Source organism: Folsomia candida, unplaced genomic scaffold (genome assembly GCF_002217175.1).
Source record: "Folsomia candida strain VU population unplaced genomic scaffold, ASM221717v1 Fcan01_Sc002, whole genome shotgun sequence".
Classification (NCBI taxonomy): Eukaryota; Metazoa; Arthropoda; class Collembola; order Entomobryomorpha; family Isotomidae; genus Folsomia; species Folsomia candida.
The window spans coordinates 6713978-6736301 of NW_019091194.1; the positions used below are offsets into that span (position 1 = coordinate 6713978).

At 36.8% G+C, this 22324-nt stretch overlaps 5 protein-coding genes across 9 annotated transcripts; 2 read left to right on the forward strand and 3 right to left on the reverse strand.

The window, feature by feature from the left end:
• Positions 1-19: 19 nt before the first annotated feature.
• Positions 20-1978, reverse strand: LOC110843304 (laccase-2). Its single transcript, XM_022089265.2, has 3 exons — positions 1573-1978; positions 270-1489; positions 20-199 (listed from the first exon to the last, which is right to left on the reverse strand). Exons 1-3 carry the CDS (start codon positions 1950-1952, stop codon positions 93-95), a joined length of 1707 nt encoding a protein of 568 aa, XP_021944957.2. The 5' UTR covers positions 1953-1978; the 3' UTR covers positions 20-92.
• Positions 1979-2180: 202 nt separating this feature from the next.
• LOC110843994 (lamin-1) lies at positions 2181-5029 on the reverse strand. Its single transcript, XM_022090075.2, has 6 exons — positions 4496-5029; positions 3783-3961; positions 3527-3690; positions 3136-3451; positions 2633-3075; positions 2181-2549 (listed from the first exon to the last, which is right to left on the reverse strand). Exons 1-6 carry the CDS (start codon positions 4824-4826, stop codon positions 2498-2500), a joined length of 1485 nt encoding a protein of 494 aa, XP_021945767.1. The 5' UTR covers positions 4827-5029; the 3' UTR covers positions 2181-2497.
• An 808-nt stretch (positions 5030-5837) lies between these two features.
• On the forward strand, positions 5838-14397 carry LOC110844135 (serine/arginine repetitive matrix protein 1). Of its 4 annotated transcripts, none has more exons than XM_022090268.2 (5): positions 5838-5976; positions 10352-10510; positions 10922-11530; positions 12899-13171; positions 13254-14397. In XM_022090268.2, exons 2-5 carry the CDS (start codon positions 10373-10375, stop codon positions 13488-13490), a joined length of 1257 nt encoding a protein of 418 aa, XP_021945960.1. In that variant the 5' UTR covers positions 5838-5976; positions 10352-10372; the 3' UTR covers positions 13491-14397. The 4 variants fall into 4 exon arrangements, with proteins under 4 accessions (XP_021945960.1, XP_035703807.1, XP_021945959.1 ...); XM_035847914.1 differs by lacking the exon at positions 5838-5976 and adding an exon at positions 6370-6541; XM_022090267.2 differs by lacking the exon at positions 5838-5976 and adding an exon at positions 6374-7083.
• Positions 14398-15329: 932 nt separating this feature from the next.
• On the forward strand, positions 15330-18960 carry LOC110845181. Its single transcript, XM_022091545.2, has 2 exons — positions 15330-17364; positions 17449-18960. The coding sequence occupies exons 1-2, from the start codon at positions 17239-17241 to the stop codon at positions 17857-17859; spliced, it is 537 nt and encodes a 178-aa protein (XP_021947237.1). The 5' UTR covers positions 15330-17238; the 3' UTR covers positions 17860-18960.
• On the reverse strand, positions 18684-21108 carry LOC110842988 (sodium/calcium exchanger regulatory protein 1). 2 transcript variants are annotated; one of them, XM_022088886.2, is made up of 5 exons: positions 20869-21108; positions 20645-20673; positions 20410-20553; positions 19263-19415; positions 18684-19192 (listed from the first exon to the last, which is right to left on the reverse strand). In XM_022088886.2, exons 1-5 carry the CDS (start codon positions 20933-20935, stop codon positions 19190-19192), a joined length of 396 nt encoding a protein of 131 aa, XP_021944578.1. In that variant the 5' UTR covers positions 20936-21108; the 3' UTR covers positions 18684-19189. The 2 variants fall into 2 exon arrangements, with proteins under 2 accessions (XP_021944578.1, XP_021944577.1); XM_022088885.2 differs by having other exon boundaries at positions 18684-19169; positions 20869-21087.
• Between the last annotated feature and the right edge of the window lie 1216 nt (positions 21109-22324).

Consider the following 22324-nt stretch of genomic DNA (forward strand, 5'->3'; position numbering starts at 1 on the left):
TGCAAACAAAATCAAAAAGTTTTCAAGTACAAAAATTAATTTCATTTACATATTTACATTAGCCAACAAAATATAAATCTGTAGCTGTTCAATCACTTTCTACAAATTGATTTCATCTCTTCTGTAACTTTGAACTTTCTTCGTGCAAGGTCCGGAGCTTCATTCAAAATGAATGCCATGCCTCCGAGATTGTGCCAATCTAATTCATAAATTTTATCGATTAGATAACCATCTTTTAATAGATACAAATATGAATAAAATTATAATACCAATGTGACAGTGGAAAGTCCACACTCCGGGATTGTCTGCATAAAATGCAATCACTACTACATGCTTTGCCGGAACATAAACAGTATCCCGTTTTACAACGCTCACTTTGATTTTATCTCCGTCTAACTTGTCATCAAATCCTAGAAAATTCCCATTGCTATCATTTCTCATGGGGAACTTACTCATGACCCAAAAATGATGCCCATGCATGTGAAAAGGATGAGCAGCTTCAAAATTGTTTATAATTATTCGGACCGATGCAAACGGTTGAAGCGTCACGTAGGGAAATTCAGACGGGAGAGCAACACCTCTTACAACCTTGTGAAGAATGGGTTCGTCCTCTGGAAGTGAGAATAAGGTTTGATTGAAGGCAAATCGATCCCCGTCGTCCGTTATTATAACGCCCGAATTTAAGATAATGGTTTGGTCTGCGAATGGAGGAGCGACGATTTTGTCGTAGGGAAGAAGAAGGGTTTCGTCGAGTAAGCGCACATTATTTGGAAGAAGTGGCGACGGTGGAAGTTGATCCGCAGAAAAATTGTCCTTGTAAGCTTCTGTTTCATTCCTTATTTGATTACTGCTATTTTGGGATTTTCTATCATATTTAAGAATTGCTGTGACCACTGGTAGCGTGCAGTTTTTGCACTTTCCCTGAACAGTGTCAGGATCAGCAGCTGGCTCCAGGATACCTACTGCACGAATCAGATAACGATCCTTTCCTGCTTTGGACTGGTTGGTCGTTATGATAAAAGAGTACCGTTGAGCTGGAGATATTTGAATAACATCTGCAGCCACAGGTTGAACTACATCTATGCCATCGACCTCAATCGTGTCCAGAGAGTGGGAGTCGATTGAAAAGTTGAAACTTGTCCGACTGCTAGTATTGATTAGCCTAACGCGGATTTTCTTATTTCTTGGAGCGATAAATACGTGGCGACGTTGGCGTTTTTTACGGCAGCTTAGATTACGCTCCCAGGCTTGCTCACATGGGTAGTAACCACGGCCATTAAGGAGTATGGAGTCTGGAAATGGGGTCCGACCAAGTCGATTGCTTTTTGACAGGTACCAATCCTCGTTGGACGATGTCCTTGTGTGATACCAATCGTTAAGAGTTATGACAAGTTCCTCGTCATACTTGTGGGCTGGTGGTTTCTGCGGATGAATTATGAGAGCCCCCCACAGACCTTCAGCATACTGAGATTTTACATGACTGTGATACCTAAAACGCGTTACAAAATACTTCGTAAATAACATGATAATGAAACTTAAAGCGACATGTTAAGTTACTGTAAGTTAGCTTACCAAAAGGTTCCCCACTGTTCTAACTTGAACTTGTACCGCTGTGTACGATTGTACCTTAAAGGACATTGTGTAACCATGACTGGACCGTCTTGGAAGGGGGTTCCCTGCTGATGAATCCCATGCCAGTGCAGAGACGTGTTTTGCTTATCTTTGATCCTATTGATAACGTCCACTTGGAGGACGTCGCCAACTGTTCCCACGATTGTTGGACCTGGAAACTGATTATTGATTTGAAGTATCCAATTGCTTTTCACTCCGTCGGGGTGGCCAGGGGCATAATCAATTTCAAACGTATGCTTAATTAATTTCCCGTTTACGACAGATTTGAGTACAGTATTGACAGCCAGGAATGAAAATAGGATTCGGGAAATCATTTTCATAATGACGTGTCGTTGTGCTACCAAACCCCGTTTTGGAGGTATTGATGATTTTCAGTCATTTTAAAGGGTTTCAGGTTTGAATTATGCTGATTTTGGAATAATGGAATTATGGGATTACATATAAAATCATGTTTGAAAACATCCTCGGATATCCTATATCATGAATGCATATCTGGTAATTTAAAAGTATGAAAAGTTAAGCATTTATTGAAAAAAATTCCACAAACGTTGGTCACCTGACTCATCATGAACATTTATTTAGTAGAATTCCAGGAATTGTAGTTACATATTCAATCATTCCTCATCATTAAATGATTAGATACGTGTCATATGTATTAAGTAATTCAATAAACAGATTGCATGTATTCTTATGCAATTGGAAGGAATAATTTAATCAGACATACTGTTATTCGATTTGTTGAGCTATGTAATACATATGTCACAAGGTGCATTTACTGTTAAAAATCAATAGTCGTGGAAATATGTATGATGTCACTGGCATCATGATATTAGTACAATGCAATTAAGTCAATTTATGGATTGCATTAATTATTATTATCATCCACGACAAGGCGACGTTGACGAATTCCCTGGATTCTGTGCATTTTGATGAAAACATGATTTAAACTTTCATGAACTAAATCGTTTGAATAAAAATGATTTTAAATTTATGCACAAACCTTTTTTCCTCAAGTATAAGCAGCCCATCGTATTTAATAAACTCTGGTTCCAAATCTTCCACAATGAACTTAATTTCTTTGTCTTTAAGTTCCTTGTTGGCGTCTTGGTAGGATTGGCGGACTTTCTCCAAGTCTCGTTTAATGTCAGTTATCAAGTCTCTCAAGTTATTCTCTGATTTTTGTGTGTTGTCCAAAGCAGCCTTTAAGCTTGCATTTTCTTTCTCAAGGTTGGAAATACGTTCGAATGATTCTTTAAGTTGAACCTTCAATGTCTCAATTTCTTTTTCCCTGTCGATAACATCATTTTGGACGGAGTCCATTTGCTGCTGGTGTTCACTGTATCTGCGAGAGTACACTGCTTCAAGATCATTGGCCTTTTTGACCAATGCTAGCTTGTAGTTTGCATCTATTTTTCGAATTTCTTCAATCATGTTGGCAATTTCCTAAAATAAAAAAATGATCTGTTTAAAAATTCTTGATCTAAATTTTGTCAAAGTAATTACGTCATTTTTAGTGCTAATCTGAGTTGTGTGTTCCTCAATAATTTGCGACAGTTGGCCGTCCTTTAGTTGAAGTTGTATCGCAAGGTCAGCCTCTAATTGTTTTAAGGCGTGCTCAACTCTGGTTTTAGCGTCTCTTTCTTGGACATATTTTTCCTTAGCGTCTTGCAAATTTTTGTCCTTCTCTTGAGCTTGATTTTCAAGATCATCACACTTTTCATACGTTTCTTTAAGTTTAGCTTCAGTTTCAGAAAGTTGGTGTTGAAGTTGAGCGTAATCCTGCCTTTGAGCTTCGACTTCTCGGGTATACTTTTCATTCCTGATAAAATTGAAATTAATCATATTTTAGAAGCTTGCAAAATCCCTTTACAATAAGATATATGATTATACGAACTTTGTATTTGCTGCGCGTAATAGTGCATGTGCCTCATCTAGCTCATCTTTCAAGTTTCCAGCATTTATTTGCGCTTCGACAACTTCATCACGTGCCTTTTGCACTTCATCCTTAGCCCGACTGTCAACTTCATTAATTGTCTTAGACCAAGCTGGAGGAAGGGACTGTAAAAAATTAACAAGTTATGTGCTATAGGTTTTGAAATCCAATAACGCCCCAAAATACAAGTAACGAGTGTGTATACTTATGTATTTACCAATTGTTTGATTTCAATGTCATTCAACTTCTCACGGAATTTGATAATATCTTCAAGGCGAATATTGTATTTTTGAAATCGTATTTTGTCATTTTTGGTCTCGCTTTTGGAATCTGTAGAAATCAACTCTGCTGGAGGAATGGTATTGGCATCACTTTTCTTGCTTTCTTGAGGTAAACCTAAATAAATAAAGACAACGTACTCAGAAAGTGAAATTACTTTTTGTATTTAATTCAAATTTGTATAATACAATAAAAGAATAACATTGACAATAGGTATTGATAAGCTGCCTCATACTACGATCATGATTATTAATAGATAACTATGTAAGAGTAACAATGTAAGAGTTAAGTTGAATGTGGTATGCCCATTGCCGTTTGACAGTATCTACATACAAATTTACATATATGCACCTCGGAGTCACGGTCAATGACAAGTCTTGGGTTATTAATTTCGATAAGCTATTTATATGTGTGTGCGAATTTGTGTTATGCGAGATTCACTCAAGTCACAGCAAAACCACTCATTGTGCATTTAATAAAAATCAAGTGCATATAAAAATAACTTGGATGAACCACGAAATCAACGTAATTTTACAAAAAAGTAATCAATTATGCAATATTAATCATGGGTGCATTATTATTTAAAACCATCTTTGCCATGAGTTTCCTTCAATTGGTGTCTCAATTTGTCTTACTTAATACACAACTTACCAACGCTCTCACCCCCTTCAAGTGACATTTTTCTAAATTCTTCCACCAACGCTTCCTTGACTTCTGCAGGAATGTTGGGAGTTGTCGGTGCTGCAATTTCCACTTCGGCAGCTACTTTCTCCTGTCCTTGACTTTGAACTTTCTTCTTGCTCGATTTTGGTGGTGGCATATTTTGTGTCGTTGTCGCTGTTTCTTGGATTTTCCTAAAGTTCTTGCCACTTCTCAACTTTTTGTACTTTCTCACCAGAATTTTAGCCTCTTTCGGCAATATGCGAACTGCTGTTTTAGTGGCAAATCGCAAAAATCTCTCTCCAACGGTTGGCTGGTTCATTCGGAGCTAAAACGATTATTAAAACAGACTATGAGGAACATTCGAAATGAAGTAGTTGTATTTGCCTTTATCTACAATGTTGGAGCAATACATCAGTGATAACAAACATTTCCCCAGTGCCCGATGATTAATGAGGGATTCGGTGTAATCTATACACATATTTTGCAACTGCATTCCAGTGCGTTCCGGCAGCTTAACCGTATTGTTGTTTTATCAGCACTATGTATTCACACTTATTTTCAATATTGAGTGATGAGCTTGGAAATTTACTACATACATAAATATGTATCAGTTATTGTGACAATTTTACACATTGCTTCCGTGTGTTGGTCAATCTCTTTAAAAAACATGAATACATATGTTATTAATAGTTAGACGCATTGTTGGAATAGAAAAATTGTGTCATCATTATAAAAAACAGATGCAAATACATGTTTCTGATTTATGCACTTGTGTGTTTCAGCGATGTCCCATGTGCAATTCTCAAATAATCTAAAAATTCGATAATTTTTTCAACAGTGATTTAATAAGTACGTGTGTATAACATCAAATCTAATACATTGCATTATTATCGCACTGCTAAGATATTAGCATATACGGCAAAAAAAGTTAAATTTGAACACAAGCTGTTGCAATACATATGTATATTTAAGCACTACAAAAAAAACTATCATGAAATGTTGCTGCATTAAAGGTCGTTGACAATGAATCAAGATTGAGATTTTGTGCATACGGACATGCAATGTATAATAATATGCATTTTTCCTTCCCAATGCTTTATTTGCCTAATGTATTATTTGACTTTCTGCCTTAGCATGTTTCTACTTACATGCATACATATGTATATAGAAAGTACCAACAAATACAACAACTACGACAAGGTTGGTCGTTCCGCTTATTGATCCAACTTTTCGTCTCACAACATATGTATTATTGGACTTATTTATACATACATACGCCATCCTACCCTTGTTGATCGCATCGCCTTATATTTAACTTATTACGTATGCAGTGATAACATCCTTCTGTCTTTTCAAATTCAACCAAATAATTTTCAAGATCTTTCCATTGCACTGGTTTTAGATAGATAATTCGCGTAGTGGAGGAGTGAGTGGGAGTCTCATCATCGCATCACTCAAGGAGGAGGAACGTAAGTAAGATGCACAATTCTCATTGTATTGTGGTTATGCATGGTCTGTGCTGGTGAATCTCTTGATGCAGTTAGTTGCATATATTGTCTCATTGTAAATTATAATTTGTGTATCCTGACTGAATCATAACGACATGAAAAGGATACGCAAAATGTATGGTTGGTTTCCAATGCTGATTTGCTGGCTATGTTAATCCTCCGACAACGACATGCCGTGTGGTCCAATTCTAAAGGTTAGGAGATGAGATAATCTTTTCATTACCATTTCTTCGAAAAATAATGAATCATAGATCTGCATACATTTTATTGTATGCAGATCTACGGAACAAACCCTGTGTTCACACATAGTCACCACCACATCAGGTATTCCTTGCATTTGTATACACACTACTCGTAAAAGTGCTCGTAATGAATTATGATTGTGGTATTGTCGAGAAGATCTTTTTTGTACGTCTATTTAATATTATTCTCTTGTCTTGTCTGCTACACTTCACAACCCACTGACTCAACTGGGGACGAAGCATTGTTGCCTTGGGTTGAGGTTATGACTGAGAAGTTAAGAAAGGTAAAAGTGAGACGAATCTATATCTGCCTAAGTTTACCAAACCATATTAAAGGAAAGGCAGTACACCCACGCTGATCTTCGTTGAAACCAAACCAAACCGGCCGTCGTCAGTCAGAAGCTATAGTTATGCGATCACTCATGAATCTTTTCCTTTTTGGTTGACTTGTAAGATCAGTTTAGTTTAGTTTGGTTTTGAAGGTTTGAGTGAAGTGAAGTAGTTGAGTTCTAAGCGTAGTTCTTTTACCAAGATTCGTCATTGTTCCATTTTCGCATTAAAAAACTACAGCTGACCAAGTCGCATCTGTATTTCTATGAAAACCTTGTTCGATTATTTTCAATTTTAGCCATATATTTTTAAGTGAAAACATGCAAATTCTGTAGTGAATTACGCCACAGAAGTGGTCTGGGTTGAACCAGTTTGATTTATCAGCACTTTGCACAAGAGATTTACTAATATGTCGGGAAGACTGCCGGTTTCGAATGGGGGAAATGCCCAGTCTCAGAATGGAGGTGCGAAAATATCCAGAATGCAGGCTATGCAGGTAAATTAACTACTAATTAGCAGCATGACGCGTACATACACACATAAATGATGTCACGGAAGAGATTTTCCTATTTGTGCTGCATGTTAAATCCATATATTAAAATCCGATTCTTCCGTAGCATGTTTACCTCTGTAAGGATGAAATTCAGCGTTGAAGTTACGAACTTTGAAAGAGAATACTTAGAAATCGTTATAAATAGTAGCTAAATTTTACGAGTAATTTTTCCTACTTATTAAGTAAGCTACGAGGGTGAGACTGACTTAACATTTCCGTCCAATTATCGCGTGACATGACAAAACAGTTTATTTATTGTGTTACTTATTTTTGTCGTCATTGAATAGAACAGTATGAACTGCACCTTTCTTTTATTATTTTCTCAGCCAAGTGGGTATCTCATCTCAAAGGTGTAATTAGTAATTATTTCTTTTATTCCTAATCTCACACTAGACGTGCATACAATCCAAAATATGTGGATTCCTAAAACCTTATTACTATCCTGCAGCAAATATCATGTCGTTGTTGAGTTCAGTGTGTGATAAATGAACTTTTGGAGACAGGAGATAAGATGAGATGAAAAGATGTCATTATTTTTTATAAGGCTAAATCGTTCTTCCTCAGCTACGTATTTAGTAAAAATAAGTGGGATTGCTATACACATACATAGACATATGTTCATAGTATCCGTATGCTGCTAGCTCTTATGAAGAAGATGATAACCGTTTTTGGTTGGGCATGAGTACGGGTCAGTTAGTTCACCTAGCTTGACCATTTAGGGCTGATGGTTGAATGATAGGATGTCGTATTGTGTTATTCATGCTGGGCCTGACCAAGTAGGGACCATTCTTACCACCATAATGACGCCTTGTACCAAATCTGTATTGATTATGGCACTAACATGCATCGTCTCATTGTTGTGTTATTGCAATTAGTTAGTAAAGGAAGGTGATATGGCCAAAATATATGCTGCAAAAGAAATTAATCAAGGACGACATAAATCTTATTTACAATGTGGTCATATGTTTATATATATATTCTCGCAGACGACTGTGGAAAATTTGTTGGGTATCAACAAAAGTTACACATGAAGTAGTAGAAACTGAAGTTTGGGTCATTTATCGTTTTCAATTAGCGAAATGAGAAAATCATTCAGAGAGTGTTTGTACTTTAATGAATTATATAAATGACAATAATAAATTGGTGTTATTTGGTAGGATGACTAACATGTACGTACATATATATGTATTAGCATAGATTTAATTAGCACTGTTGTATATTCTGCATGCTTGTGATGCCAAGATCCAATTTAATTTCCCAACTTTGGGCATATTTTCCATGAATTTCATACACATGTACACGTCTAGCTTAAATATATGCATGCATAGTACTGCATACGGTGAAGCACGCAATGGGTCCATTTAATTTAATTAAAAAACTGTGTCAATCTAATCTAGTTTAAGTAACCAAATATTAGGATCACTAATAAACAAATTTATTTCTTCCTACAACTTCACTGTACACTGGTAGACTTCAGTTGTTGATTTTTGGAAATTATTTAGCATATCAGGCGCGAATATCTGAATGATGGTGGATGGGTAATACATGTATCTATGTATATATCTGGAAAACTTGACATTCAAAATATCGAATAGAGTATACACATTTCATCGGAAATAACCAATGCATAACAATGCGTGGACAATGAACTGACCATGCAACGTTGAAGGTAATGCATTTTGTTGGACCATTGTGAAAAAATCGTCGACCATTTTGTACAATGAGGCAATATCTATAAAAAAATTCGATCCAATTCGAATACAATAAAATAAAAATACATACATACATACACATCCACACATACGTATGTACATAGGTAATCATCGGTTTCACTCAATGTTATTATTATTTATTTGAATAGAAATTGCTTTTAGTGCTGAAATGGTCTATCTGATAGTATATAAAATACGACGGAAAACAGCAAGAATAACTAAGCAAACCATTAAAAACAGACAATAATGATGTTCAGGTTCAAGGCATATCTGTTTATACTTAAATGTTTATTTCTTCCATTACAAGACTTTGCCCATATGTACATTTGTCCATGTCGTTGAGAGTATTAAATTGATAAAGTATGGCGTTAACTGAGGAGGTAATTTCCACAGTGGTTTAATTTATAATTTTGCTACTGTTGAAAAATTATATGCAAATAAGGAAATGTCAATAAGAAGATGACAATTTGATGAAAATCCTTAGGTAGTTTTTCGGAGAAGTGAGTGGCATCTTAACCAACCTCATCAGCAATGTTTTCTCCTAATTAGCCACCTCCCTCCGGACTCGATTTCAGTAGGAGTCCCTCATTCTTGTTGATTTCGTGGTTGCGTGTCAAGATTAAGTGCTGTCCCCCACCGCTCTATTGTGCTCTAATGAATAGCGACACTGAATAATGTATCGGCATAAAAATCGATCGCCCTTCGTCACCACATCAAATTCAAGCTTCTTCATGAGCTTCGTCCTTATTAAAATTCCCCGTCTGTGATGATCTACCATTTACTATACTGAAATAGCAAAAACATTTTTCACTGGGAAAATGACACAAACAAGTGCATGCTCCACAATACTCTTGCACATTCTCACTTTTTGGATATCGAAACATTCACGGAATGTATGTATGTAGAATGGCATGGCACAACTGGAAAGTAAATGTGCGGTTTGGGTTTGAGTACCTTTAATGGATATTGGTAGGTTTTTGCATGGAATTTGCAATGCAAGTAAAAGACTGCTTTCTCCGTATGCATGACTCAGTTCTCCGGTGACATTGAGTCAACACGCACGATTTGTGTGTTGTAAGGACAAAGTCATGTTCCAAGAATTGTTTGTGCCCTCTTGTCACTTTCGATACCAAATTGTCTAAATGATCATGAAAGTTGCAACATTGACTTTTGAGCCAAGGCTTACAGTGAAATGCATTTAGTGCAAAGCCTGCTGTTGACAGCTATGTTAGTGCCCATGAAAAAAATCATACTGTGTGGCTTTTAATTGTCGGATTAACACTCGATGGACTCCAGGGAAAGATGGACTCATCCATCTTGACCAATCTGTATTTGAGTCCAATTACTCAGCGTTCAATGCAAGATTCGATAATAAAGGTATAAATTCATGGGTTATACAGATAGTCGTGTATTTATAGATATCATACAAATTAAGGTGTACAACGTAATAAGTTTAAAGTTAATAGCTAATTCGTTTTTATCATTTTATTAAAATTTAGGCACAGTTTCAACAGAAGCAGATGGCCGAGAAAGAAACCAAACTCTTAGCCATGCTGGATAACCAACAACAGAGACTCATTCAACATACCAACGGTGTACTCAATAAATATAACAATAATCAGCAAAACGTCAACCCACCACCGTTGCCTCCGGGAAAGGTAAGCATTTAAAATTTACCATTGCAAATTCTATAGATGGCATTTTTTTTGTATTGACGTGCAATTAAAAAGACCTTGTCGGGTATTAGCGCCTTCACTGTTGGTAACCATTTAGATGGGGTACTTCTAGCGTGCCTTGTACTTCATATTTACGTACTTTTTTGTATCATTTACAGATGAAATCCTTATATGACAAACATGTTGATTTAATAGTAATAACAGGACCTCAAGGGTACCGAGGGCAGTGATTTAGCCCGATAAAAATTTATTCTGTCCTCTGTACCCTCAGAATTGTTACAACCATGCTTTCACTTTCACCAAATTCAAAAATAGTTTTATTCACTCTCATCAGTACCAAAAATTACTTCTTTGGAGCTGGTTATTTATTAATTTTGCTGTATTTGTTTTTAGGTTCGGCAAATGTTCGAAGAGCGGCGTAAAGGGGGGTTTTCAGCCAGTAGTGTCACAACGCCAAAGGGTATTGACAAGTCCAATCCACTCGACCCCATCGTTGCTCCACCTCCAAAGACCAAGCCATCCGCAACCCTTAGCAATAAACCGGCGGCAATGGCGACTAACCCAATGAGAAAACTTGCTCCAAGTCCGATGCCTGTCGTGCTTCCGTCGACCATCAGTCGACCATCAAACCTCGGCTCGAGCAAGAAGCCCACGCCACCCCCACCAGCTACCAGTGCCACACATTCTTCTTCGCCCTCACCCAAGCAACTCACGCCCACGACAAGTCTCCCCCCGAGCAGGGGAAGTGGGGGTTTGTTGCCACTCGGTTCATCAAGGTCTTCTTCCGGCTCGAGTACGTCGACGACTCGTAGCAGCCCAACTTCGGGGTACCCCCCAGTCTCCAATACCACCAAATACTCAGACTATGCCAGCGAGTTGGATCGACGAGAGGCTAGCTTGAGTAACAAGTTGAGAGGAATTGAGATTTCTGCTGGCGAAAAGAAAGTGACCACGACTAAAAATACTTCCAACAGTGTGAGGACAACACCCTCTCCAGCGCCGGTTAGTACTCATTTATTTCTAACTTGGAATTGTACAATTTTCTCAAATTTGAGACCTTAAGAATGAGACGCTTCCTGTTTTGTTTCCTTCAGTATTAGGTGAATGAACTTATATTAGGGTTTGACATGTAAATAGGTTTTTCCAGCAATATGTGGTGATTCTTTTGGGTCAGTTCCTGCATTATTAATTGGCCTTTTGCTTTTAAAACATTTAGCTAAATTCTTACAGATTGGATTTTTCTGTTAGGATAGGTCATAATTTTAAAGAATATTTATTTCTCAACCAAGGGAAAAGTATGTGTATACATAATTGACAACGTGTATAAATGTCAAAGTTTTTGTCGTATACAAAATTTGTGGGTACGTGGAATCTAGATGGGAACTCGGTGGCATTGGCATGTCCCAAAACCAGAAACAACAGACAGACTCATAAATAATTCTGCCAATTGTGCGAAACCGAAATCGATATTTTCCATTTCCACTTGATTCCAGAAGCTAGAAATTTGTGGTTTATTCAGATACACAATGACGATGTACCTACATATGTATGTATGTGGGCGATATGTCAGTGATACATGGCTGGTGATATCCCCCAATTCAGACCTCGTTTAATATTTGAGCATTGCATAAAAAATCAAACTGCAAATTTGCACGAGTCATTCTAAGGCAAACACGCAAATTCAAACTAGACGTACTGACATATAGTATGTGACCAACGTCAGTTTTGACGTTAGAACGTAAGACTTTATGTATTACAGCCACATTTCTAAAATCCTGTTTTCAAACAAAAATCTAGTGACACATTAGTTGATTTTCTAAGTTTTGTTTTGAAATTACTGAAACATGAGACAGATACGTGGCTTCAAAGTTAGCGAGTCGAATTTAGATACATTTATTTTTCTCATTACTACGTTAAACACCGTAAACGAGCTTATTGATGGATGAGTGCGCTTCGTAAGACCTCCCCATACATTTTATAGTTTAGTACTACTCGCAAATTTCAAATTCCGTATATATGTATTAAAAGTCGTTTGCTCTACATTATCTTGATGATGATGATGATTACCTAAAAATTGGTGCACTTTCACCTTCAGATTAACTCAAAAAAGAATTTGATCGAAGCAAGTCAAGAATATGCATACAAACTTAACATTTCATACTCTCGCTTTTAGATATGTAAGTAATTTTAAAAATTGAAAGCAAATCCACTCCAAATCAAACTAAAGTATATAAATTGTAGTGGAAAAGAGGTACATTTCTTGCTGTAAATATACAATACAAGCGAACGTACTATTATGAAATGCTATAGACGAAGAATATGGGTAAATGAAGGATTTATAAACCATGAATATTTGACTTTTCTGCACAGGTTGTTGGTAGACCATCGCCCAAGCCTAAAAGTTCCCCAGCCCCACGCCCAAAAGGTTCTCCACCCCCAGGAATGAATGAGTGCAAAGTCTGCGGAAGATTTTTTGCTCCAGATCGAATTGCAAAACATGAATCGATTTGCAAAAAAGTTACAACAAGAAAGAGAAAAGTTTTTGACCCGACCAAGATGCGAATGCAAGGCACTGAAGCTGAACCTTACATTCGGATTGTTTCCGCCAAACCGAAAATTGCTCCAAAAGCGGCTGCGGCGCAGGTATTAAATTACATGTATAGAAAATACGCACTAAAAACCTTTATATGAATACGTGATTTAATGTTACATTTTCTTATTGAAGGGTAAGAAGAAGGTTGACTGGAGAAAGAAGCACGAGGACTTTATTGCCACGATTCGAGCTGCCAAAGAGTACCAAGCACACGTTTCAAAGGGGGGCAATCCTAATGACCTCCCACCACCTCCACCATCAGACACCTCTGATTACATTAAGTGTCCTCACTGTGCCCGCTCCTTTTCTGAGGCTGCTGCTGAACGACACATTCCCAAATGCAAGAATATCAAGTCCAACAAGCGTTAGATGGAAACATTACGTCATAAATATTTAGTATTTTGTGACCTGATTTCACACAATGCCCAAAATCGACTGACTGCTAATGATAACTAATCAATAATTTCGTAACCTTGGCTCAATTGTGATGGGTACCGGACGGAAGTGAAGACGGTAAATCTGGATAAAAGTTATCCAGTGTCATGTTGTATGTAGTATACAGTTAATTCATTACCCAATATCGTAATAATGAACGATCGTGTTGTAGAATTTTTGTAATACTAACCAGGGAGACACAATTCCGAATGAAATGGGACAACCTAGATGATTAAGTACTAACGGTTTTTTACGAGTATGTGCATAAATATGTATGTCGTAACCTTATGCGACTCATTTTGACCATGCTTCTCTGATGGCCTATAAGTGTCACTTTCTTTTTATGGGTATACATATGTGTCTGTGTAGAACTTCAATTATGTACATAAAAATATAACAAGGATACCGATGACTAACCAAACAACACCTTACCTGAAATATGTTAATTATATCAAAAACCTTTCATAATACTTTATATACCTCTGGATGACCTTTTTATCATGATGAGAATTATTGACTCTAGTAATTTATAAATTTGAATGGATACCATTAATTTGCAAAGTACATGCGATTCCTGCTCCTCATTTCTCGGTACAAAGATTTGCAAATTTCCGTCAATGAATTTCTGTTGCCTGTTGAAGGCATTGCGTCCCGATATTCTGAAAACCTTCATCGCCACAATTTGTATTTCTATCTGTACAAGAGAAAGTTTGTTCGGTCTCGTACATATGTACTTTCAGTAAATAAATTTCATACGGAGACATGAAAAGTCGTCCTGTGAAGTTACATGTTATGTACGATAAGTGGAAAGGAATCAAGTAAAGCAATAATTTCACAAGAATGTTTGGGTTTGTTCTTTATTTTACATACATACGTGCCTGTTTCTGCAAGGGCTTATCAAGTTTATTTAGTTGGGGAAAAACTTTTTTGGCTATTCCCAAGCTTATTTTATTGATCTTTTCATTTCCCATTAATATAAAGAATGGGCGAGAAGTTCACACAGTCGACTATATGCTTTCACCAAATCAACGGTGGAATCTCATTAACTTTTGATACTCAATAAAACCAAGTAAAGTCGATAAATCGACACAGCAGAATTTATCAGTGTCAATATCACCCTACAGAAATGTGTACATAACTGAGGAGGGGAGCTTGCGAGGTTGATAATAACAGATCTTGGTGCCCTTTGGATATGTGGTAGGGACCCATGAGTGTACTAAAACCCTGAAGTAGTTTGACTCCATGGCCACATTTGCGCCCGCCACACCCACTCAAAAATGTCCAAAAAACGCTTTCACCCCAGTTTTCACTCACTCAAATCCACGCCAAAAATCCAATTTTACTCGGATTTTGAAATTTCTTTCACCATTATACTCCCAGATAGTTGCTTTCTTCAATCCAATATCAAACTCAATTTTGTCGAAATTTTTAGTATTTTTAAAATTTAAAATTCTGAATGAGCATTGTTGTAGTCATCAACAAAACAAATTATGTTTGCGAAATAATCATCAATAAAATTGAGTTTGATATTGGATTGAAGAGAGCAACTATCTGGGAGTATAATGGTGAAAGAAATTTCAAAATCCGAGTAAAATTGGATTTTTGACGTGGATTTGAGTGAGTGAAAACTCGAGTGAAAGCGTTTTTTGGGCATTTTTGAGTGGGTGTGGCGGGCGCAAATGTGGCCATGGAGTCAAACTACTTCAGGGTTTTAGTACACTCATGAGTCCCTACCACATATCCAAAGGGCACCAAGATCTGTTATTATCAACCTCGCAAGCTCCCCTCCTGAGTGACAAGGGTTAACAACAAAACAATATGAAAGAATGTATGCATATTGATAATGCACGCTTACATGCCTTAATATCATATGCCAATTTGTTTTGCCGGAAAACTTGCCAAATTAAGATTATCCCGAGAAGTGTTTTTTATACTTGTTAGCTGATCATTAAAGGTATGTAAATATGAAAGTAACATGCAAACCTGTAAATTTTTCAGCCAAAGTTTGAAGTTAGAATCTTCACAAAACAAAACACTATTAGCACAAAACCGGATGCATTACGGTTATTTCACTTTATTTGAGAAGTAAAAACGTTCCCCTAAAAATATGGAATATTTAAGTTGTGATTGGTAACATTTTTAGTAAAAATAGATGTACGCATATGCCACGATTGCTTGACTTTAAGTATCTAGGTAACGTTAGTCTCCCTTAAGGGTAACTAGGCACTAAAAGTCAAGCAATCGTGCGCATATGCACTTCGAATCACGATTGCTTGACCTTAAGTATCTAGGTAACGCGTCTCCCTTAACGGTTGCGACAAATGGTCGAGTTACAAATAAAACATTCATTTTTAAATCGTTGGTTCAAAAACGGCGTTTGAGTCTCCAACTACTTTGACCCTTAATAACTTTTGAATGGGCAGACATAGAGACTTAATTATTTAGGATTAAATCATCGTAATTTTTAGTTTGATTTTTTAAACTGAAAATCTAGAGGGTACTATTTCGAATAGTAAACTTAAAATCTCCAGTGTGCAGCCCGAGTCAGGGCTTATGTACTCGTCACGTCCGTCTGCCCGTCTTGCGATAACTGTTGTAAAACTAATCCGATTGAGTTGAAATTTTGCACGCATGTAGTATGGGTCAAATGAGGAGTTAAGTTCGAAGATAAGCGAAACAAGTGGTTGACCGGTGGGGGTCATATAAGTTTGTCGGGTATTATGTATAGAAATTGCAAAATCGTCGTAGAAAGGTGAAATTCGGTACAGAGGTTGATAATGGTTTCTACTGAAAAAATTTTTACAAAGTACAATTGTAAAAATTTTTATCTGGATGGACCCTACCGATATCTAAAACTCATCCAATAGAGCTGAAATTTTTGTGGGGATTGTTAATGGCTACTAATGGAAGAGTATGAATTCAAAGTATTTTCATCTGGGCAGACCCTATGGGATGATCCATACCAATTTTTCAAATTCGTCACATCGAGCAGAAATCTGATAGAAAAGTTGGTAATGGCTCCTAATGTAACAATATGAATTAAAATAGGAAAAAATTTCAGAGTTTATTAAGTTAGTGTTTTGTAATGGTTTATGCCAAAAATAAATTATATGCACATGTTCGTTACGAATCCTGCTCTTAGAATCAGTGAATAATGCAATCTTAAAAGGCCCCGCAAAGTTGCTTTCTTTTTAGCCTCAGTAAGTTCTTATCGAACCATATGTCCTTCCGGAACACGATAGACAAAATGGCTGAACAGACTAAAAAAAATATGCACCCCACAAGTTTAAATGTATTTGGTACAATAAAATTTCATTGAAAATGTTTGGTTTGACCAATAACTGCAGTCTGACTCGGGGTACATAAAGGTTGGAGATTTCAAGTTTACTATTCGAAATAGTACCCTCGAGATTTTCAGCTTAAAAAATCAAGCTAAAAATTACGATGATTTCATCTTTCAGAATTAAGTCTCTATGTCTGCCCATTCAAAAGTTATTACAGGTCAAAGTAGTTGGTGTCTGTGCGATGGACTTCAGACACCAATGATTTTAAAAATAATTATTTTATTTGTAACTCGACCATTTGTCGCAACCGTTAAGGGTAACTAGGCACTAAAAGTCAAGCAATCGTGACTTCGAATATGCACGATTAACTTATATAATTTATGTAAACAAATTTAATAATGAAAAAGAGTTTGGCTGGTCCATCCACTGGTGGTGGTACATTGGGGACAGGTACGACCCCAGTGGAGGCAAGAAAGTCGAAGGCCCGAATATCATCCGTGCCACCACCACCACCAAATCCAACGGTATGTAACTCTAACTCGAATCATTTTATCATACACATGAGCAACATCGTCAAATTACGAAAAATTTCCCTCGATTATTTTTAGGAAAACTGGAGAGAAACTGATGCCCGGTTCCACGCGGAAGTGGCCGAGGACAAAAAGAACTTTGCCCTGGGAAAGAAACGCACCCTCGCCTCTGCCTCCCACAACGACCTCAGGTCGGCTGCGAATGCAAATGTCGCTGGTGCTGTGGCCATCGTGGCGGTTGACTTGACCGTGGTCATCGAATCCCAGTCAGCGCCCAGTTTAGCCGGCATTGTCCACGTGCGTCCTTTTGATCCAAATGTGTTACCCGAAGAACCCTCCCCGGATTATTCCAAGTACATTCAATGTCCACATTGTGGGAGAAAATTTGAACCACTGCAGGCATCCAGACATATACCTCAATGCAAAGAGTATTACTTTAATATGGACGATAAGATAAAGTTTCAAAGGTCCAAGTCAATGTCGAAGTAATGGAGAATGAATTTGAGCACGACGCGACAGTTCCATAAAACTTGTTGAAAACTAAATCACAGACCGATTGATAATAAAGTCATACAAATTCTACACAGGTACATATGGCATGATTTTGAGGCAAGTTCGCGAAACACTGCTAATTCCATTCATGATGACGTACGAAATCAAGGTTTTCATTGTAGACATAGTCAGATTGATATTACCATCTCTTCCGGTTAATTTATGCCACATTCTACGGTAGCAGGCGGTATGTGCATACTGCATATGTACATAATCATGGGTGCATTGCTGAACTAAGTACCATCGACCCTGAAACAAACATATTACGTATGGCTTATTAAGCCATACGTATGTATTTGATGACGGGTAGGATGTCCCGACTCCGAGTACTTCTGAGAACGGGATACAATTGTCAAACTGAAATATAATCCCATGCAATAAAACAGAATGTGCAGAAATATTCGGAGTTACAACTGCCAACGCCAACGGCAACAAATATTTGTTTATACAATCAATGCCATAAAATTGCACATCCTGATCCTAATCATAAAGTTCGATAAACCCAATTGAGAACATATGGCAATTTTGTATGTTTCCTCAATAAAGATTCGCCACTCACAGATAGGTCCTTGTCCTATGCACTTTGTACTTCATGTCATAAAATAACTAAACTCTTATGCTCTGCTAAACTACAATTATGTATTTAAGAGATTTCATATAAATATTTATGAGATGATTTTCTCGATGCAAAAATTATTTAATTATGTAAAATTGTGAAGAATTTGTTAAAAAAAAGTATAATCAAAACATTGTGCCTTATGTCCATTCAAAATTCAATGAGAAAATATATTTGTTTCTTTCATAAATTTGGAACCACATCGGATACACAATATATAACTTGTAAATTGGAATTTGTGGAAAAATTATTCAGTGATTACCTCGTTTGATCCTGTTGGATTGGAACATTGGAAAAGTGAATTAATGAACGGATAATTTTGTAGTAAGTAACAAGTAACAGAAAGTTGACATACAGTCATTTTTGATCTTTGAACAATCGAAGAACGAGCAAATTTATCAATTGCTTATCAGTAACAAATATTTGGCATAAAAGATTCAATGTCGTCAGATCTGTAATGTTGGTCACATTAAGAGATTTTCAATTGGAGATTATTTTGGAAGAGAAATATATCTGGATAGCTGATAATAACGGCGAAGTAGACGAGGAAGAGAAGTGATTAGAGGTCACCGGAGAGAACTGAATTTTGAAGAACTTCATTCAATTAACGCACCAAGCAGAGAGCTTATAACTGAATGTAAAAAACAAGATTTACTAAGAATAGCATGATAACATTTTCTTGTTCAAATTTTAAAATAAACGCCAAATACTTCTTGGACCTTACCTTCTTGTAAACACGGGTGGACACGACGCCACCGGGTCCTTCCAAAGTCATTTTCATCTCATCGTCAGTAAACTCTCGGAGAATCTGAAGCGTCTGATCACCACACTTTTGACTGTGCACCAACTTGGTGTCACCATCAAGGGTGATGGTGGACTGTAAATAATTTTAAAAAAACTATAATTATACCCACTTGATGTAATAATGAGCCATGCACATCATATTTCCTGATATAACCTTGATTATAGCTTCTTATATTTAACCTCATGAAATTCATTATTTTGAAGCCGGTTTAAGTATTCGGTTTTGATGCCATGAAAGGCTGAGTAATAAATTTCTACGAGGAAGAATGTTGGCAATATAAATAATATAAATTACCATTGAGCAATTGAACAACACGTGGATCTGAACAATTGGAAGGTAAGTACCTACATAGTCTGGTTATGTATGTGGTGGTGTGATTTTTTCACACGAATTCGGGGCGTTGTTTAATTCCACTGAATAAAACTAGCGTCATCGAATTTATTTTAGTCATAACTATCATGTTACGGAAACGAAATATGAGTACCTAGTTTGCAGTGATGCATTTATATAACTTTTACGACCTGACTAACCTACCGTCATTACTACTAAAAAACCTTTCCCTTTGCTCAGGATAATTACCAATTTCACGAATGCATACAGCTACAGCTAGAGGAGAGGGTACCATGTTCATATCATTTCACACTAAAAAACTAATGTGTAATTTAATTGTATTACTATTGCTGCAACCAATTTAACCGACTAATCAAAAAGTGACTACAAATCTTAACTCAGACTCAACCAAAAGTGTGATAAGCTGTAAGAAAGGAGCTCCAGGTTTAACCTAACTCAGCATGGTTTACTACTTAACAAAATGTGACAGCGTGACACCCATTATCCTTGAACGAGGACGTTATCATCATCATTACCATAAGACTACCTACCCATCACCACTTACTAAACTGATATGACGCATAAAATTTAAGAGCCAAGAAAAGCTCCTGTATTTTTAGGGCGTTAACGCACACTTTGAAATGTACTTTTAATTTGTGAATTTTCTTTAGCGTATGCATTTCATTGTAGTAATTAATTTAGCTGGCTAAAAAGGCAATTTTATTCAAACCAATACCTTGCAGTTCCTCCCATCAGCCGTTTCTTCATCAAACTCTTGTCCCAACTTGAACTTAATGTCGGTCGTCTTGAAGGTGGTCGACGTTTTAATGTTCCAGTCATCCCCATTCTGGGTAATCTCAGTAGTGGGGGTGGCTGTGGCCTATCGGAGCAGATTTTCATGGTATACGTTACTCAAATTATGAAACGCTACATCAACACTATGCAAATTTCAAATTAATAAAATAACTTACAGCCATCTTTCGCATTACGAGCCCAACACCTACAAATATACCAAGAAAACATTATTCCTCGTAGTAATCGGCAATCCAATCGCATCAATAGAGATTTCTTGTTAGTGGGAACACGCAAAAAGAAGAAAAGCCGGCTTCACAATGAGGATGATGATGATGATTAGAAATTCTCATCATTTTAGACCTTGAACCTTGGATCGTGGAAGTTTGGAAGTTGGACTTACCCACAGACTTCATATATTCCTCAAAGTTCTCACTCTTCGTAAGCTTGTATGACCCGGTGATAGGCATGTTTTCAATGTTTCTTCCTTAGTAGATGATAAGACCAAAAAAGAGTTTAAATTGGGAATGCAATTTATGGAAATTTGAATTTCGAACGGACGTTGGAGGATTACGTGCTGCGGAGTGAACAGATTGAAACAGACTGAGCAGATTCAATGATTCAACCTGATGCTATTGCTATGATAATAGCATGGCAGGCAAGTATGCATGTAAGTAGTTGGGTCAAGTTCGAAGAGCTGTTCACATTCAAACTACTTGTTTCACGAATAAATTACGAGCATCAACTTTGAGAAAACTGGAACTGCGTGGGAAATAAGTGAACAATGGGATGAGCACGAAAAAATAGTAATTTGCCTAACTAATCCTAAGTAAGAGTACGAGACGCCAACAAGGAACGGCCCTTGGGCTGAGTGGTCTGGAAAATGACTGGCTACTCTTTCCTGTGGCATCTTGTAATATTCTTATGGATAATATAAATATATAAATATATACATAATATTTTACTCACAATATGCAAATGACTGACAGGCTGGTTTAATTTGAGTGTACGTACGATATAGCTATCATCAATTACAATTACAATAAGGATGCATGGCTCAATCACAGAATTAGAGGAGTAATACTATATTACCCTCAATCTATTCTCATTGTTCTCCAGCAGGCATTAGCTGTATAAATAAATGTAGTTGGTTGGTGGAGAGTAGCGTCCATTAAGCAAATGTCCACAAAATCTGATAATAACCCCACATTAATGGAAAGCTTTATGCATGGAATTCAGAGTCTTGGACGACCTCGGAGTTTTCTAATGCAGTTCACGGTCTGTGAGAAATTTATCAAGTAAAAGAGCAATGTTTAATGTTTGTTCTCATACTCGCGCAACAATCCAAATCATCATCCTTATTAACAAGACCATGCATTCATAAAATTTCCTTCCCAGTTCCCACTTTCATGCAATATGTAGCAACTAATCCTAAGCCATACGACAAAATATATCTTGGAATAGACTGTTTCTTTCGCGAGGATGCTTTTTGGACGTGGGAAAACAACTTTTGAACACTCATCCATGCCCACTCTCGTTCTGTTTTTCTCTCCTCTTGTTTACTCAAGTCGAATAATTATACTGGAGAATTAATTATAAATTATAACAAATGTTCCAAATAATTAATAAACTTCAACCTTCCTTCTTTAATTTATTATTTTGAACTGGTTCTTATTCTCTTCTGTAGTGATTGGGGAGTGAATTTTGTAAATTATTTTTGGTAAAATTGCATTATTACGGCCTAGCTCGGATTTATTTCAGTGGACTAGCTCGGATTTGGCTGATAATTTTTGTGTAAATACCTATTATGGTCCCCTGAGCAAGAAAATACTTTTTTTTGCGGCGGTCTCGAAAATTAA

Coding starts and splice junctions, on each gene's coding strand:
- LOC110843304 (XM_022089265.2), bottom strand. CDS start 1,952: ATGAAAATGATTTCCCGAATCCTATTTTCATTCCTGGCTGTCAATACT. Junction 1,490..1,572: donor GAACAGTGGGGAACCTTTTG/GTAAGCTAACTT, acceptor AACGCGTTTTAG/GTATCACAGTCATGTAAAAT. Junction 200..269: donor GACTTTCCACTGTCACATTG/GTATTATAATTT, acceptor TTTATGAATTAG/ATTGGCACAATCTCGGAGGC.
- LOC110843994 (XM_022090075.2), bottom strand. CDS start 4,826: ATGAACCAGCCAACCGTTGGAGAGAGATTTTTGCGATTTGCCACTAAA. Junction 3,691..3,782: donor ACATTGAAATCAAACAATTG/GTAAATACATAA, acceptor AATTTTTTACAG/TCCCTTCCTCCAGCTTGGTC. Junction 2,550..2,632: donor CTTATACTTGAGGAAAAAAG/GTTTGTGCATAA, acceptor CAAAATGCACAG/AATCCAGGGAATTCGTCAAC.
- LOC110844135 (XM_035847914.1), top strand. CDS start 6,392: ATGATTGTGGTATTGTCGAGAAGATCTTTTTTGTACGTCTATTTAATA. Junction 6,542..10,351: donor TGACTGAGAAGTTAAGAAAG/GTAAAAGTGAGA, acceptor ATTAAAATTTAG/GCACAGTTTCAACAGAAGCA. Junction 11,531..12,898: donor CAACACCCTCTCCAGCGCCG/GTTAGTACTCAT, acceptor TTTTCTGCACAG/GTTGTTGGTAGACCATCGCC.
- LOC110845181 (XM_022091545.2), top strand. CDS start 17,239: ATGAAAAAGAGTTTGGCTGGTCCATCCACTGGTGGTGGTACATTGGGG. Junction 17,365..17,448: donor CACCACCACCAAATCCAACG/GTATGTAACTCT, acceptor GATTATTTTTAG/GAAAACTGGAGAGAAACTGA.
- LOC110842988 (XM_022088885.2), bottom strand. CDS start 20,935: ATGCCTATCACCGGGTCATACAAGCTTACGAAGAGTGAGAACTTTGAG. Junction 20,554..20,644: donor TCGTAATGCGAAAGATGGCT/GTAAGTTATTTT, acceptor CTGCTCCGATAG/GCCACAGCCACCCCCACTAC. Junction 19,416..20,409: donor CTGATGGGAGGAACTGCAAG/GTATTGGTTTGA, acceptor AATTATTTACAG/TCCACCATCACCCTTGATGG.